The sequence below is a fragment of the Zalophus californianus genome, chromosome 7 (assembly GCF_009762305.2).
Source record: "Zalophus californianus isolate mZalCal1 chromosome 7, mZalCal1.pri.v2, whole genome shotgun sequence".
NCBI lineage: Eukaryota > Metazoa > Chordata > Mammalia > Carnivora > Otariidae > Zalophus > Zalophus californianus.
Window position 1 is genome coordinate 131,733,218 of NC_045601.1, and position 18,732 is coordinate 131,751,949.

At 44.2% G+C, this 18,732-nt stretch overlaps 1 protein-coding gene across 2 annotated transcripts; it reads left to right on the forward strand.

Annotated features, from left to right (window-relative positions):
- The first annotated feature begins 11,261 nt into the window (after window positions 1-11,261).
- EDN1 (endothelin 1) lies at window positions 11,262-18,177 on the forward strand. Of its 2 annotated transcripts, none has more exons than XM_027604143.2 (5): window positions 11,262-11,773; window positions 13,337-13,502; window positions 14,903-15,061; window positions 15,217-15,330; window positions 16,890-18,177. In XM_027604143.2, exons 1-5 carry the CDS (start codon window positions 11,710-11,712, stop codon window positions 16,990-16,992), a joined length of 606 nt encoding a protein of 201 aa, XP_027459944.1. In that variant the 5' UTR covers window positions 11,262-11,709; the 3' UTR covers window positions 16,993-18,177. The 2 variants fall into 2 exon arrangements, with proteins under 2 accessions (XP_027459944.1, XP_027459943.1); XM_027604142.2 differs by having other exon boundaries at window positions 11,268-11,773; window positions 13,334-13,502.
- The last annotated feature ends 555 nt before the right edge of the window (window positions 18,178-18,732 follow it).

Here is an 18,732-nt window from a genome sequence, read left to right on the forward strand (position 1 = left end):
ACTGCTACGGTATCCTACTGGGATATTTTCTCCAGATTAAACTTCAGCAAACCACATGAATGCTCAGAGATCTCTGGTCTCAGGCCACTGGGTGGCCAGTCCTTTCCTTTCCTTTTCTTGAAACGCTCAGCTCAGGAAGATACTCGATGTTAGTCTTTATCCTCACAACAGCACTTCTGGGGCCGTTCCTGAGGGTCCTCGAGGGTCTTTAATCTCTGATGCGGGGCCACACTCCCTTCATAAAACAATCACAGCCACATATAGCTTTTTATATATGTCGCATTTACATTTATTTTTCCTTTACACTCTATACTTAAAAGCCTCTTGCAAAAGCCAGCCTGAATACTTGAGTCATTTATGAAGCTTGGTGCTTGGCCTATTTTTTGAAAGAATACTGCCTTTCCATCTGAATTTGTATATTTTTATCCCCCTGACCCCCCGTGGCAGTTTTTGCAGCCAACCGCCCAAGTTAGTAGTCATAAAATCATCATAGTCCCTGCTTGAGTAGCCCTTAGCAGAACCTGTCAATTTTTGTTTATTTGTCCATTTACTCCCTTGGCTGTCTCTCCCACTGCCTTGAGGATCTAAGGAGACAGGAATGGTGCCTTTTTTTTCACTCTGCAGTGCAAATTCTCTTTGCCATTCACGCTCAGGGCTTTTTTTTCACTACCACACACTGGGACGGGAGGGAAGATGGGGAGGTGTGCCCTACAAACATGGCCCCGAGAAAACGAGATGGGGAGGCCATGGGCTCTGTCTCCTGAGGCTCCCCAGAGAAGTGCAGCTGTAGACAGTCAGTTCCAGGGAGGAGAGCTGGGTGTGCAAGGCAGAGCTGAGCTGGGAGGATTAGACAGAGGCTTGGGGTGGAAGATAAAGGGGTCTGTGAACCAGGATGCCAGCCAGCCACTCCCAGCGCGGACACAAAAGAGAAGCTGGAGGGATGGGGTCAGGGGTCAGAGAGAGATCAGAATTGGGCTAGTTCCGGATAAATTTTGCTACGGCAGGGTATCCGAGAACAGATTTCCCTTTATCAACGAATCTCACATGTTCTGGCTCTGCATTTTCTCGCACAGCCCTTTCTCAGAGAGATGTCATTTGGAAAACTTGAACCAGAGAGGAAAATCTGGTGAAATGAAAATGATAAGAACCCTAAGTGAAACTAATGACCCATTATTCATTTCAACAGTGAAAGAAGGAAAATCCAGAATGACGGCAGGCAGATATCATGGATTCCTAGAAAGTAGATTTCAAAACTCACAGTAAAAATTAGGTATGAACCTCCAGAGATTGTTAAAAGGGAAAATGTTCAAGAAGAATGGGAAAATAAAAATATGACTCAAAAAAAAGCATAACTAGAAGAAATCCAGTCAAAAATGACTTGGAGGAAGAAGGAAAAGTGTAGAAATCTGTGTAACTAAACAAGAAGAAGTCTTATTGGAATTGCTTATAAAAAAAACCTACATAAAAAATGTAAGGAGGAGACTATAACCAAGTACAGATGTAAAGATGGCTTTAATCTATCTGTGAAAATACAATTCTGCTACAAAATAAATGAAGAGAAAAGCTAGTTTCTGGAGTGAACTAAAGCTTGCAAAACCAAAAACCAAAAACCAAACCAAAACAAAACCAAAACCAAAACCAAAAAATCCCAACAACTCCAGCAGAATGACGAAAGGGTCTTCACATTCTCAGTGAAGAGAATCAGCACCAGCTCTGACTTCGGGGCATTGATGTGAATTTTAATGGTATAAAAATGTAGGACCAGGGGGCGCCCGGGTGTCTCAGTCAGTTAAGTGGTTGACTCTTAGCTCAGGTCATGATCTCAGGGTTGTGGGATTGAGCCCCGCGTCAGGCTCCGCACTCAGCAGGAGTCTGCTTGAGATTCTCTCTCTCCCTCTGCCCCTCTACCCGCCCCCCCCAACTTCAAAAAAATAAATAAATCTTAAAAAAAAAAAGGTAAGGCCAGGAGAGAAAATTTCTTCCTTTCTATTCTGTGATAACTTAATCTTAATAGCATATTCTTTTGTTATTAATAATAACTTCGTACTCCACAATAACCTTTTCCATACACTGTTGTATTGAACTATTTTCTCCTAACACTGTCCTAAATTGGAAAATTGAAATTCTTCATTCTCTCTCTAACTACTTAAGGCATTTTAGTGCTTTGGCTTTATCTATGATCAGTTTAGCGTGTCTGCAGCCCAGTTAAAAATTTCTATAACAAATTTCACCCCAGATCAGGAAACAATTACGGGCTATTAGAATGAAAGGGACTTTTCCTCCCTCAGAATAATTTTCTTGTCCTTTTTAGATATTTGCAGAGTGTGTTTTCTCTACTGCCACTTCATAGCTCGAGTCCTATGTTTTCAGTTATAATGAGGATGAACTCACATGTTCAGTGTCTGAACTGTACCTTCGTGCCTATGGCCTAACTTTTCCTCTTTCAGACCCCCCGTGCATGCTGTCTCTTGTGTTTCAGGTTTTTTGACTTTTCAAATCCAAGATCTCTGCCATTACTTATGATTTTGATATTAAGCATCCCTCGTGTCTCCCACCCGTAGTCAACATCCAGTAACGGTAGCTTAGATAAAACTATTCTTCCTCTGTCCTTCTTCACACTTCTTTTATTTGCATTATGCATTGGTGACGTCTGGCTCTTTTCTCTTTTAGTGGATCCTTGGCTGAAAAAAGAATCGCGGGTGGATCTCTGTATATACTTCACTCTTTAAACTCTTCCAATCAATATGGCTGTCTCCTTTCTTTGACATACAGCCTCAACTAAACTCTTTTCAAGGCACCTTGAGATAAGCAGCAGATGATAGTTTCCCCTTTTATAATGGGAGAAGGCAGATGAAAAGGTTAAGTCCTCTGTGTGTGTGAGGGAGGGGTTGCCCAGTTAGCTTACGCCAGTTCCTGCTGAGTCGGAGAACTTCTATGTGGACCGTATCATTGTTAGGAGTTCCACTTTCCTAAGAATTGGCTGTTCTCATAATTTAGCATTCTGACTAAATTTTAGATTGGGTCATTTTACCCAGTTAAATTTTACTTTCCTAATGTGTTCTTTTTGCCCCTGTTCTTCACATAATGGGTGGTAGGTCCTCCAAGGGTGTTTGCCATTTTTTGATTCCCTGTTCCCTGGAAGCCCTTGAAAAATTCCTGAGAATGTATTCCTTATTTATCATTTCTTCCATTACGTATCTAGGGTTTTAAAGCAACATCATATTATGTTTCATAAAGGGAAGGAGTAAAGTAAGAACAGATTTGATTGAAAGGAACTGAAAACATCATTAGGATTAAAGCGTCCTCCATATGATTAGGTCATCCTCTGAGAGCAGGAAGAAAACAATCCATAGTTCTAAAAAGACGTTAACCAATCAAGGAGGGGAGGTGGGTTGGGAATCTCCATGCATGTGGGAAACCTGTGCTCCTTGTCCCATTTTGTGGGGTCCAATTCACCATAAATTGGCAAAATGCTTCTTAGAAGTGGCGAGGGGTTTGGGGAGAGAATTGAAGAAAAGGAGGCCACTGGTGCAGAGACCTGGTCATTAGTCCAAAAAAATAGTTTCATCCAGATAATGTATAAAAATAGAATGGATGTTGGGGGAGAAAGAACAGCCAGAAAGAAACAATGCTGTTAAAATGTTTTATCTAGAAAATGTTAGCTCTCCCTGACTAGTCTTGAAACAACTTGGGAGAAAAAAAAGCTTTAAACAAGCTACTTTGCAGCTCACAAAATCTTTTCCACTTTGTAGCAAGATAGTGGGCTTTTACATGAACATTATCAGTTTCCAAACTCTCTAAACTCATGCTTCCCTGCTTCCCTCACATCCCAGGAAGGAGGGGGACTGAGAACCGGGGGCACAGCTCCGAGCAGGACGCTCTCCCTGTCCGCCTTCCCTGAGATTCCCCTTTCCTGTCCCCCCCTTCCTTGCCCCTCCCCTCCTTTTAAAGTGAACCTTCAGTACCGCGGCTTTCTGGGAAGACCTCCAGTGGCCTGAAATTCAGCCATAAGCAGACACCTCCCATCTTCCTTCATTTTATTCATTTTCTTTTTCCCATATTTCTTTAAAATAAATCAGCCTAAGGTGGTAACAAACACAGTGTCACCACTCTGCATTCTTTGCTCTTGTGAGTCATACCTAGGAAAGAAATGTACTTCAATGTCTTTGGACTTAGCTCACAGTCCTTAGTAAAAACTACACTTGGGGACGTTAATCAATAAATGTTAAATAATATTAAAACAAAAAGTATGCAGGAGTGTTTTAAGCTTCACAGAAAAAAAAAGTAAAGACATTAATTTCCAGGAAAATTATTCTTGTAACCACTCCAAAAGTTTTTTTTTTTTTTTTCATCAAAAGGCCAAATGGAAAAAAGCACAAATGCCAAATAAAACACAACCCTTAGCGTTAAATATATTCTGGAGCTTGTGAAATTAAATTTGCATGTTTAAATGAATCCAAATGCCCCTTTAGAAAAGTAACTCACTTTTCCCCCAATTTTTTCCCCTATGTTGACAACCAGTAATAAATATTCTTTCCTTTCTCACTGCATATTCAGATTTGGGAAAAAATTATTATTTGAAGAGAAATGTACTTTTGTCAGAGTGATAGTTTAGAGAGGGAGGGTTGCATTCTTACTTGTAGGTAGGCAGCAGATAGGAATAACAAAAATAATCCTTGCATTAAATTTTTTTCTCACGAAAGGAACAGTCTAGAACTCCATAGTGAACACGTTTCCCCCCTGAAAATGGCAGAGTCCAAAAAGGAGAACTGCAAAATCTGGGAATAATTTTAACTCATTTAATATTTTCGAATACAAATAGAATCCAGACCTTCTAATGGCAACATAGTCTACACAATGATCTGTCAACATCATTTGAGCTTATGTACTCGGAAGGAGTTCTTCATGGTTCCTGTGGCTTTTCCTTTTAGTGGCCCATGTCCATCAGGACTTCAGAAACCACAGTGTGAAAACTGTAGATGTTCTACATCCTACGGGTACATGACAGGGGTATGGGACACACTGACCACATAGGTCACCTACACAAGCTTCCTCTCTTTCATCATCGGCCATCTGGTCCCCCTAAAACTGTAAATCCAATAAGCAAATTGTCTCATTAGAACGTCCTGCCCCTTCTTAGCCAATTCCTGTCCTCTGTCCCGGCTCCCAAATTCTCTCATCTTTGAAGATCTTTCCTGCTATCTTTTAGACCCTCCATTTCATTATTGATTGTGTATTTCTTTTTTTGTTTTTTAAGAATTTCTTGTAGAATGGTGATTACCGGCGGGGGGTGAGGCAGTAAATTTGGTCAAAGGCTATAAGCTTCCTGTTACAAGATTAATAAGTTGTGGAGATATAATTTCTAGTATGTTGTTGCAGTTGACAATGTTGTATCACATACTTGAAAGTTGCTAAGAGTATAGATGTAAATGTTCTTGCCACAAAAAAGAAATGGTAATTATGCGATGTGACAGAGGTATTAGCTAACCCTACAATGGTAGGGTTGCTTCCTTTATTCCATAATTATTTCTTGAATCATTTGGTGTCTGGTATGATCACAGCCCTTGCTCCTTTAGAAATACCTCAGCTTCCCCCACCACCTCAATGATCGTCTTCCCCCCTCCCACCCCCCAGGTTTGCTTTTCGCCTGGTGGCTTTTATTCATCCTGTGTCAGTTTATTGACTTGTGGATACAAAGTCCACAGTACCTTCCCATTGGAACACATGAAGTACCTAGAATTACTTTTGACACCCTATGGGGGCTCAATGAACATATATACAGACATGAAATTGGAGAAATAAAATAATGGAAACTTTCTGCTTTCAGATTTCTAATATGAAAATGAATTTCAAATGAGTCATTTTTTGCTACTTTCCTAGGGTAGCTCTCTAAATTTCAGCAGGACACCAAAGGCCTTTTATTACACAAAAATTGAGAAAATGCTAAGACACTTGGCTTATTTTTTGTCATTATAGATGAGGTGCAAAAAAAACTCTTTTCAACTTTATTGAGATATAATTGACACATAACACTGTAAGTTTAAGGGGTAGAAAGTGTTGATTTGATACACGTTGATACACTTACATATTGCAAATGCTTACCATTGTAGGGTTAGCTAATACCTCTGTCACATCACATAATTACCATTTCTTTTTTGTGGCAAGAACATTTACATCTATACTCTTAGCAACTTTCAAGTATGTGATACAACATTGTCAACTGCAACAACATACTAGAAATTATATCTCCACAACTTATTAATCTTGTAACAGGAAGCTTATAGCCTTTGACCAAATTTACTGCCTCACCCCCCGCTGGTAATCACCATTCTACAAAAAATTCTTAAAAAACCAAAAAAAGAAATACACAATCAGTAATGAAAGGGAGTCACGGAAAGCATTCTGACAACACTGAACCAGAAGCAGTCTACTGACACACAAGCCTCTGGCCTAAGGAAACATGAAGGTAGCCATCATATTTATGGGCACCTGCTCCAGAATGAGTTGTTTTTTTTTTTTTTTTTTTTTTTTGCCATCTCATTCAAAAACACAGGAGGGAAGCTTGTCTAGAATGACTACATAAATCAGATTTAATGAAGTGACTTGATTCTACTCGATTCACTCTCAAGTGGTGTTCTTTTTTAATCCCCACATCAGAGTCTCTTTAGTTCCACATGTCATAAATTACATAGAATTAAAATTAAAGAGAAAAAGATGGGGAGGCAGCCACTGGCCGACACATTTTTTGGTCTCTCTCGTGTGTGAAATATTATAATTACTCTCCCATTCCAGTCTCTATGTCCATATGTGGGATGTGTGTATGTGTGTGTGTGATGCCAGTGAAAACACTCAAGAGGGTATTTAACTTCAGGATAGGGGGTGGAAAACAAGGTAAATGCCAAAACACGAAAGCAATAAACCCAGGGGAAATATCGAGTAGGAACTCCTTTGGATATGGACTCTTTGTTTTTGTAGATTCTGAAGGCCAGAATATCTGTTTTCTCTGAAGTACACCCATATGAGAGTTTCGATGCAGAACATTTTGAGATGGTCTTGAAAATAGATTCAGAGAGCTGAATTAAACCAGGGCTTCTTCACATAACAAAATGTAAGACATTACATGTAAGGAGCCACATTCCCTAAGAGCGGTAAGTATGCTGGTGTTAGGATATATGGTGATAGTACATGGCTGAATATTTATTTCCAATAGCTTAATGAAGACACAATAGTTATGTTCATTTTAACATGTATTAAACTATGATTTCATGTACATTACTTAACCATACAAAGCATGACTTCTTGTATACTGTTGCTTATGACAGCAGTAATAATAAATTGCCTTAAAGTTATTCAGGTAAAAGAAATTAGTCACAGGGTGCCTGGGTGGCTCAGTAGGTTAAGCGTCTGCCTTCGGCTCAGGTCATGATCTCGGGGTCCTGGGATTGAGCCCCACGCCAGGCTCCCTGCTCAGTGGGGAGTCTGCTTCTCCCTCTCCCTCTGCCCCTCCCCCTGCTCATGCTCTCTCTCGCTCCCTCAGATAAATAAATAAAATTTAAAAAAAAATAAGAAATTAGTCAGTGAATGGAGACTATTCCTTAAAAATGTACGGGTGGCCCACAAGGATGGCAACACTGTGAAAGAGGTTTATGAATGACTGAGGTTGGATGAACGCTATGTTAAAGAATTGCACATATTCTTTGAAACTAAAGACTTGCAGTTTTTGGCTTATGGATGAAAGCGTCAAGGAGGTTGAGTTGCATGCATTACATGTTTGTAAAATGCAGGCGATGAATCTCTCCTGAGTGTCATCCTATTTCCTTCGCTGAATCGACCATTATATTCTGGGCTGTAGAGAGAAGCTGTGTTGTTCATGACTCCTGGAGGTGTGTAATGGATCATGGAGTAATGTCTGTAGTGCACACTCTTGCAAAACAGCACTATGGGACCTCTGTGCTCTGCACCATGCAGACTGAAAATGTCAAACAGGCAACACTATTATGACTGAACCAAGTCTAGGGACATGGAGAGCCTCGCCGTGCCTATACTAAACTAGATTCCCATTCTTTGGGCTATCATCAAGCAACCTGACGGCTGTTCTTTTCGCTGAGCTAAATGCAACATCTCACGCCAGATTTATTGGCTTGGCAAAGCTGCAAATGTTATTACGCAAAAGTTGAGAAAGAGCAAAGCTGAGGAGTGCTAAAAACAGTACACTTTGCTACTGTGTAGTATCTGCATTTGGGGCTCAGGGTGTTTTATTTATAGATATCTATTAATACATAGTAAGAGATACAGAAAGAAATACATAAAAAATAGCTTTATCAAATAGTTTCCAGTATTCAAGTGTAACATCAAAAGCAAGAACAGCAATAGCAAACTGTTCTATTGAAGAAAAAAAAAAAAAGCCATGTTCTTAAGTCTTCTCTCCCTTCCCTCTCCTCTCCTCTCCGAGGTCTGTGGCTACAAAGAGCCCACACCCTCCTAGATCTTGCAGGGGTGGGGTGTGGGCTGGGGAGGGAGGTGGGATGTCCCCATGTATTACTTTGCCCGGCTTTTTGAACCCCCACCTCTCCTACCTCCCTGCCTAGCCATGCTGGAAGCGGAGGAGAGGTGGGAGCATGGAGCTTGTAAAACTGGTTTGTTGGGCTGCTTCTTCCCTCTCTTGCTTCTTGGGAAAATGTCTTGCTGGGCAGCTCCCTGGCAGTACCGAGCTGCCGTTTTTTGAGCTTGAGAGGGGCTTCCCCTTCGTCTGGCAGAAGGAAAGGGGGCTGCACCCCGAGGTGGAGATGGAGAGAAGGACGGAAAAGGCAGACCCCACTGCTCCCCACAAGACACACAGGGAAGGGCAGGACCACCCGCCATACACATGCCCATAGGCATCTTGGAAACTCAGGATTCAGAGATGGGGGCGAGACCGCGCTTGGAAGAGCGGGATTTACCCAGATCTGAAACCCTGTGCATTTACTTTACAGAGTCCTAGAAGGCCTGGGGTCAGGGGTGGGGGCGGATCACTGCCCACTTTTTGTATTCCCATGCACAGGATGACACACACAGGAATGGAGGGGAGACTGTGGGAAGGCGTGTGGGCAGCTTCATTTCGTTTCACATCTCCACCTGATTGCTTGGCGCTTCTGGCCCTGCAGGGGCAGCCTCAGTCATGTGGGAGTGGGGGGGAGGGGGGCTTCCCTGCTGGAGGGTAACCCAGGCTCGACCTGGAGAGACGGGGAAGGGCAGGGAGGGGGCGTCATTTCCAGCAAGGGGCTTAGGACAGGTTGGTCCTGACTGTGACCAGGGTTTTGTCAAAGTTGCCAGGAAGTTAAAGAGGGGGTGAGCAGGGTCCCAGACCGCGTCTCCCTCGCTGGGCAGCGGGGAAGGGGGGGAGCTTGGAGCCTATGAATGGGACATCAGTTCTTCTCCGCTCTCCCTGTGCTCCCTCTGCGGGGAGGAGGTTGGGACACACCAGCCAGAGCTGAGGTGGGCAAAGCTGGCTTCCAGCATGATGTCGCCCCGTTCTAGGGTGAGCTGTGCCCTCCCCAGCCCCCCCGGGCTGGGCTGAGGTAAGCCTATGAAGAGGCGGAAGGCCCAGGCAGGGTCCCCCCGGGGCTGGGTGGAGGCCTCTCTGGTGTGGGTGTGGGAGGGAGGGTTCCTGCCTCTCCTTCAGCTCCAGCTCTTGTTACAGTGGCTCTTTCAGGGAACAGATCTCCTTCTGCACCTGATTCCGCTACTGTTACTGTCTCCCCAGGGGGGACTTCCAGGGAGGTCCAGGGAGCCCAGGGTGCCCAGGTCCACAGCTTTCGTGCTGGGATGAAATCTGTCCTTTTGATTCTAGAGGTGAGGGGTAGGCAGGGAGGAGGAGGAAGAAATGGTTGGAGGGGATCCTCCTGAGTATTGGAAATGGGTCCACATTTGAATACCCCTCCATTGCCCACCCTGGGGGAGGGGACTGGAGTTAACAAGGTGAGGAAATGCTGGAAGCATCTATTCATGGTGTTCCCAGGTGCTAGATGTAGACTCGCCTTTCTCCTGTGCCGGGAGGATGCTCTAAACTTCTCGCCTCGGCCTTACCCAATGCCCGGCATGAACTTCGGTAGAGCATGGGAGCTCCGGGAGCCCCGGTTTTCCCACCTGGAAAATGAGGCTACTGGAAAAAGCCAGTGTCTTACATTATGTTTTGCTTTAGATGGTTACAAGACGTTCAACTCCACAGTGGCTGCCCTGTGGGTACTTCAGGGGTATTTCAAGGGCAAACAGACAGAGATTGCTTTGAAAATGTAAACGCACTATTAAATGTGAGGTATTATCTGATCTCCTAATTCAGCACGGCCATTTCCTCCTTCCCAACACCACCTGCATGCACTTCATATGCAGGGAGTAAGTGAATGTTCTGAGGGGCACCCCTTTCTCACGGGAGGAGGCGCCGGTCCTTCCTGTTCCTCGGCCCCCCCTCTCAGGCTGCGTTCCTTCTGTTATGGGGCCCCCAGGGCTTTGAGTGTTTGTGCTCAGAAAACATCAGCCCCTGTAGCTCTTCATCTCCCCCTGGCGTTCCTCTCCCGCTATTTCTCAACATTGGTGCTACTGAAGGCGGGGGGCGTTCCGGGAAGGGGAAATGGTGGGCACAGAAAAAAAGTTTATAGGGGTATGATATCGAAAGCACTGGGTATGTGCCTGAAAGGGCTCTATTTTTCTTTTAAATGTCCTTTCCTTGCCATTCCTTCACCGATCTTTTTCACTGTGCACGCAAGGAACTTTAGCAAAAAAGACTTGGGGAAGGGAGTTTGGAGTAAGGGACAAGTACCTCGATCTGCGAAAATCAGTTGACCCCCAGTGGGAGGGGGGGAGTGAAGAGGGAGAGCGTTCCCCTGTTTAATCAACACTAAGAAATCGGAGACATAAAAGGAAAACGAAGGGAACAACAATTAAAAAAAAAAATCCCCGCGCACAACAATACAATCTATTTAAACTGTAGCTCATACTTTTCATACCAATGGTATGACTTCTCTGGAGTCCCTCTTCTGATTCTTGAACTCTGGGGCTGGCAGCTTGCAAAAGGGGAAGCAGACTCAAGCGCTGCACGGGCAGGTTTACCAAAGGTCTCTAATGGGTATTTTCTTGTTCTTAGCCCTGCCCCTGAATTGTCAGACGGCGGGCGTCTGCCTCTGAAGTTAGCAGTGATTTCCTCTAGAGCCTGGCCTTATCTCCGGCTGCACGTTGCCTGTTGGTGACTAATAACACAATAACATTGTCTGGGGCTGGAATAAAGTTGGAGCTGTTTACCCCCACTCTATAGGGGTTCAATATAAAAAGGCGGCGGAGAGCTGTCCAAGTCAGACGCGCTTCTGCAGCGGCGCTGGGGCGAGCGCGCAGAGGGTCCTCGGTCGGGTCGGCGCCGCTGTCCCCGCGTGCGTCCGCAGACCGCTCCCAGCTGTCCCCCGCACGCCAGTGCCGCGTGCGCCCGCCGACCGCTCCCACTGCCGGCCCTCCTGGCAGAAAACTTCTTTTTTCTCTCCGTTAAAGAGCACTTAGGCTGAAGGCTCACTTCGAGATCTGAATAACCAGAAGCGCTTTGAGGGACCCGAAGCTATTACTTTTCTTCGTCTTCTTTTGGGTTCAGTTGGCAGGGGAGGACTTTGATCCCCCCCCCCCCACTTTTTTGGGTTCAGTTGGCAGGGGAGGACTTTGATCCCCCCCACTTTTTTTTTTTTTTCCAGAATGGATTATTTCCCCATGATTTTCTCTCTGCTGTTTGTGGCTTTCCAAGGAGCTCCAGAAGCAGGTAGGCACGGCGACTTGTAAACCTCTGAACGTTAATGTCTTCTTGTCCACCTTAAAGTTTTTCTTGCTTCTGTTTTCCCCTTCTTTTTATGACTGCAGCTTAGATAGCAAGTGTCTGGGAATTATTGCTCAAAGCTACTTAAGTTTTCTAGTGGGGAAAAATAATTCCTCTATTGAAAACAATTGCTCCTGTGGCATTAAAATAACTTATTGGTATAAGTATATAGTGTATTTCCTTGGCTTTTAAAAATATAACTCAAGAAAAGTAAAGACAAGATATAATTTAGCCAAATGTATATTTGCAATATATGTGTTCGCACAGGTGATAGGACATATAGGGACTTATATATCTTATTTAAATACTGTTTTAATAGTGTGTGAATGTGTAAAACATTTAAACATTTCAGCTCGAAGCCAAGGAATTTTATTCAAGTCATTCAAGCAATATATGAGCAGTAAAATCACCTGCAGAACAGTCTGTTGAATAACCCTCGGGCGGTTTCAGGGTGAAGCAGATGTTTTCTTTAAAATTTGTCATTATTGACTTTAGGCTTCTTTTGGCAGGTTTTTGGCACTCAAAACAGTGTGAGGTCTATTTTCAGTTTTATTCACCTGTTGTGGGAGGGAAGCTAAGATAAATCTTGGCTGCCTGAGGATTTAGATAGTACACGTATATCTGCCCATTTCCCCCCTCTTAGGGTCAAGCCCTTTTTTTGTGTGTGGCTTTTCATGACCCTGACTAAAGAGAAAAGATGTCAAGGGAATGAAAATCCTGGAATGTGTCTGATCATTTGAAATGTACAAAATTGGGCGGATAAGCCTCATGGCTAACTTGTCAGTAAGAAGAGGCCGTGCTGCAGTGGGGAAGGGGGAGGCAGCCAGTCCCCCACATGCCATCCTGCTCTGGGGATCCTGAATTCAAAATCCACAGAACCTTGATTCGGTCCCGGAGCTGCTGCTCAGTCTCACCCTAGGTCAATGCTTTCTCTGGAGTTTACCACGTGCGATGAGTATTGTAGAGCTGGTTTCTCTTCTTTCTCTCCAATCATCCCCTCAAAGCTCTTGAACCTCACCTAATTTCAAGGACTATGTATCACCTGGGCTACTCCCTGCCCTCCACCAGGTGTGAAGTGGTGGGTACTCCCCTAAACTGCAGGGGGCAGTGGCTCGGAACCTAGGAAGAGGCAGGTGATTTATGTAGCTTCAGAGCTTGGTCATCAGCCCACTTTACGCCACTGTCCTACGAAATTGGGCTGTCCTATTAAATTCCATGCAGAAGCCACCCCAGATTTCTAACAGGCAGCATGTCCACGCATTTCTCTGGGGGCTGGTCAGTTAGTCCCCTTTTCAGGTGGCTGTTCCTGCTGCACGTGTGTAATCTCCCTGAAAGTGGATAAGCCAGTGGGGGGTAAAGGTGAAGTCATGTTAAGGAGGGAAAAGATAAAGAGCCCTTTTTGCTCTGTGTTTCTTGTTGAAGGCGGGCTGCAGGCTTCATGGGCTTTTATCTGCTCCGCTAGATCCCAGGGGACATGCCCCGCTGACCTGCTCTCTCTCTCCCCAGCAGTCTTGGGTGCAGAGCTCAGCACGGGCTTGGACAGCGGAGGGGAGAAGTCTGCCGCCAGTGCACCCTGGCGGGCCCGCCGGTCCAAACGGTGCTCCTGCTCTTCCCTGATGGATAAAGAGTGTGTCTACTTCTGCCACCTCGACATCATCTGGGTCAACACCCCCGAGTGAGTCTCTAGAGGGCGTCGTCACTCTAGCTATTTCTTACCTCTGGCTTCTCCAGAGACTGGAGCCCGGGGATGCTCATTGCTTTGGGGCGGGGTGGGGTGGTGGTGGTGGGGGGTAGGTGGGGGGCTCCTGGTTTGGATTCTGAAGGTAGCACTTCTGATGACATGAGGTGCCTCGCGGGTGGGGGTGGGGAGGGTGCCCCCCCCGCCCTTCCTGAAAATACCAGGCGGGGTGATTCTTTGAAACACAGGGGAGGGTCTTCTGAGCCCCCATGGCTCAAAGACTCAGGACAGGAGAGATGGAAAATGCTGATGGCAAGCAGGACTCTGTCACACATTTCTGAGGGGGGATTTTTTTTTTTTTTTGGTGGGATCTGCTTGGGTTTCGGGAATAAACTGCCGAGGTCGGACGTGGGTTAGTCTAAGCCGTTCTACTCTTGCTAGGCAGCGGGGATTGTACAGAGCGATCATCAGTCCCTTCATCTTACTTATAGAAAAGCATAAACCCAAATTGTGGACATCACTTGTGCAAGAATGAGTCCAGGGCAGAGCTAGACCTGGAACAGGAGTGTCCTGACTCCTCTGTACTCTCCCCTTAGAAAAGCCCATTTCAAGACAGCAATAGAAACACAGTCTGCAGATTTCTCTTCTGCTTCCAGAGCTGGAAGAAAGCAGGTTCTCCCCCTCCTTCACCCTGAAAACTGGCTCACCCATCAGCCACAGTTGTAAACAAAAACACGGCACACAGTGTCCTGTATCGGGTGGCCAATTATGGTGAGGGATGCCCGAAAGCCAAACAAAATCAAATCAAACAAAAACCACAATGAGCCTAATACTTAAAAGGTGATGCTACCAAGGTGAGGACTTTAGTCCTTTCAGGTGAGGCTCAGAAGGGACACTTTGGAATTTACCGGGGAGCCTTCTGGCGAAGAGTCCTTCTATTAGTCACCAGCTGCAGGAGATGTGCGAGGCTGGGGGTGAACCGTGCGTGCCTTAGTAGATCTCACCCAGCACCCGCCCCCCAAAACTCAGGAGGCACTTTTGGCATTATCATATGACTTAAATTGAAAATAGATTTTCAAAATCATGTGAGTCATGGTTTTGCATCGAAGTCCCTCCCCCGCAGTAGCTGTTAACTAGATGGAAAGTCAGAAAAGGAAGAAAATAGGAAACAGACACCAAAGCAGAGATGTCATAATCTTGGACAAAAACCAAAACTGCTTGTGTGGAGAAGAAACTGAAATTTGTTAAGAATCCAAATGGAATTTCATTGAGTTAGAAAACTGGTTTTCTCCTGGTGAGGGTATACACACTCAGGGCCATTGATGGGCACACAGAATGCATCATTTCAAAGACTATTAATTATGCTAATATCTTTTGTTGATCTTTTTTGATAATAGGCACATTGTTCCGTATGGACTTGGAAGCCCTTCTAGGTCCAAGCGATCCTTAAAGGATTTATTTGCCACAAAGGCAACAGACCACAGGAAGAGATGCCAATGTGCTAGCCAAAAAGACAAGAAGTGCTGGACTTTTTGCCAAGCGGGAAAAGAACTCAGGTGAGGTAGAAACCCTTTTGCTTTCAATCAGTTTTATGGCCTCCTGATCTTCCTGCTTTGATGTTGCCTTTTTGTTTAAGAGAAATTAACAGAGATTTTGGGAGAGCTGAAGATACCATTGCTGAAAAGTTTTCCTCCTATCTGTGTTTTAACAGGGACCAAGACAGTATGGAGAAGGGCTGGAATGACCATAAGAAAGGAAAAGACTGTTCTGAGCTTGGAGAAAAGTGTATTCATCAGCAGCTGGTGGCAGGAAGAAAAATAAGAAGGTAAGAGACTCCCAAGGACAGCTAGCCCCAGTCACCAGTGCTAATGGGTTGCTCCCCCAAGTACTCTCACCTTGATGGAAGAAAGGCTTAGAAGAAAAGAACAAAGATCTTCATAGTCAATAGATTAGAAAGAGCAAAGGAATCCCTCTCAAGTATTTTTGAATGCAGACCTTTGCCCACTATACACTTGGATGATCTTAAGCACGTGCCACTCAGTCTAAAGTTAGATTTTCCCAACAAGATACACCTACAGACACCTTTGACATTTGGTCATATCTAGTCCTTGCTTTTCTGAGTCAATGCATTTGCTGCTTTCCTTGAGAAATTAACAATCCTTTCCGGGAAAGGAGTTTTGATGTTTATTTTATATTACTTCGTTTTATTTTTAAATCAAAGTGTCATGTATGATCAAGTTCTTCAAAAAGTAGCAGTTACTCCAATGGCCAAAGGGAAAAATAAAGTCATTAGGTAGGGATGGTGAGCATTAGACCATGCTGTTTGGGGGGTTTATTTATTTTTTTAAAATAGGGAAGTGCATTTGCTGAGAGCCCATGTCATTCTGAAAAGCTCTCATCTCTTCTAGTCGGTCGTGAGCTGGGGCAGAGAAGGGACGCACATTAGTCCACACCCTGGGGTTGTGATGGGCAGCTCTAGAGGGATGACCCTTCCAAATCCAAAACCTTTTGGAATTCACAAGAGGAAATCTGCACTCGGAGCTGTCACGTGTTCTACATTTCCCTCTCCTGGTCCATGGAAAGTTTTCCTAGAAATCCAGTGGCAAGGAGTTCTGTGATCAAAGTGTGTTGAGCAGCAATGACATCTGCATTGTTTACTGCTGATGGGTGGGACATCCTCAGCTATCTGGGATGTCTCGTTGGCCATTGTTGTTTCCATATTTATAATGTCAGGCCCCCGATGCTCCCTCCAGATCACCGGGTTCCGTAAGCTACAAATTCCTCACTGACTTGGAAATTATTATTATTTTTCTATTCGTTTTTATTGTATCAACGATTGAATCACTATTACAGTTCCCTTTCTTTTTCCTGCCAAAAGAAAACATTAAACCTGCAAAAAATATAGATCTGTATTTTTTAATTGCCATACACCATTTACTTTGGACCTACCTGTACGCCTCATCTCTTTTTGTTCCTTTCCCACCAAGTCACTTTTAATTGCTTTTGTGATTAGGAAGACATCCGTGGCTATTTGAGACCTACATGGAGGTAGTTTCTATATAGAATCCCGTGGTGGTAGTTGGGATGGGGCAACAGAAGAAAAGGGAATATCTCTAGTTTACCTTAAAATTGTACTGAATGCCCAATTCCCTTTAGATATGACCATAGCTCCTCTCCCCTTCCCCCCATCCCCAGCATAAAGGTGGGGGGGCTGCATTTTCACTTGAGTTTAAACCAAGAGTAGCATACTGTTGCGGTCAGTGGGGAAAGTTCAGGAACCAGACTTAGATTTGTTTGTGCCGGATTCTAATTTTAGATGCCTCTTTTGCCTAGAAATTTTTTTTTTTTAAATAACATTTGTTTTCTCTTGTCTTGTTTTAATAGGTTGGACACCATCAGCAACCGCATCAAAACAGCTTTTCGTGTCGCAAAGCTGAAAGCAGAGCTCTACAGAGAGAAGCAAGTGACCCACAACCGAACACACTGATGGCAGGTCCTGGGGCCCGTGGCCCACCCGCCCGCAAGCCTTCTCCTCCACGGAGGGAACCCTGTGGCTGATTCTGCACTCTCTCCCCACGGCTGGGATCAGAGCAAAAGCATCCTGCCTGCTTCGACCGTTTCTTGTTCCAGACTGTCAGTGGACCAGTGCCCTCGTTCTAAACGTTACAGTGAAGGTTAAGGAGTCCCCCAATCCATCTTCATTTGCTTCCATCAGTGATAACCGCTTTCGTCTCTCCTCGTTTGGGGTAACAATGGACCACTCAGAAAGCAGAGAGACACACAGTGACTTGTGAATTAGGGTGTCATCCTCCAGAGGGAGGACAGGAGATTCCATACACGGTGGAATTTCTGAAGAGGGTCCGAAGGGAGTGTTTGTGTCTCACTCAGGCGCCTGGCACATTTCAGGGAGAAACTCCAAAGTCCACGCAAAGGTTTTCTAAGGAATGCACAAATTGAAAACACACTCGAAGGACACTCAAGTAAAAAAAAAAAAAAAAGAAAAAAAAAAGGAAAAAGACTTTTTTTGCTTTTTAAATTCACAAAATGCAAAACTAAAAGAAACTGTTACTACTGTAAATCGGGATGGGTTTGATGAATCTGAGTCTACCTCACCTCTGTTGCACTCTTGTAGAAGTACTTTCCCACCGTTAATTATCGCCCCCCCTCCCCTGCCCCCCGGCTCGGCCCCCTCCTGCCATCCCCTGCCCCAGAACCCCCGTAGTCAATCTTGGCCTCATAGATGTCTAGTCTACCATGTCAGTAGTAGATGTCACATTTTCATGGTAATCTACTAGCTCTGATTCATAAGAAGAAAGACCCTTGAATCAGAAGTTTCCCTTACCTTGATCCTTGGAAACAAAATGGTCTAGAGTTGTTTCTGAAAGATGTTGCAAAGTAAACATTTGGTTATGCTTTAAAGCAGTAAAATTATTTTCCTTTATGTAACTGGCCAATGGAAGAGGTTGGATTAAATTTTGATGTACTTATTTTTTTATAGATATTTATATTCAAAACAATTTATTCCTTATATTTACCATGTTAAATATACGTTTGGGCAGGCCATATTGGTCTATGTATTTTTTTAAAAATGTATTTCTGAATGAAATTGAGAAAATGCTTTGTTTTGCCTGTCAAGGTAACGACTTTAGAAAATAAATATTTTTTCCCCCGACTGTACTGATTTCGAATCATTTCTGAAATTCCCAAGAAGTGGGCCAAAGTGCTAAGAATTATGAAGGGAAATGATTAAAGTTGTTTTTTTGGGTGGTAATAAGAAGGAAAATAGTCTTGGCTAATCACAAAAGAACTTGATCCGGATCTTAAAAGTTGCCCTTAGATTATATTAAGGTAAAAAAACAAAACAAAAACCCAGTTTTAATACCTCCATCGTTCCCTGGATAGCAGCCTTCTGCTTCCTCTTCTCCTCAAAAACTCTCCAGGGGCTTGCTTCATCCATTAACTTCGCTTAGGCTATGAGACAGGATCCCACAGTTAAAGCGGATGGGGTGGTGAGAGGTGCTTTCTCCTAATCAGCGGGCTGAAGGAAGCAGTGGCAAGATGACTCCCCAAAATGTACCTGATTATACACAGTTCCACACCAGAAAAATGCTTGGAGGAAACAGCCAGTTCAGAGCAAGTAAGCCCCCCTTCCCTAGCTTTTTAAATTTACTTATGGTTGTTTTTTTTTTTTTTTTTTTTGGCTCAGATTTAGACTTTTGTTTATTAA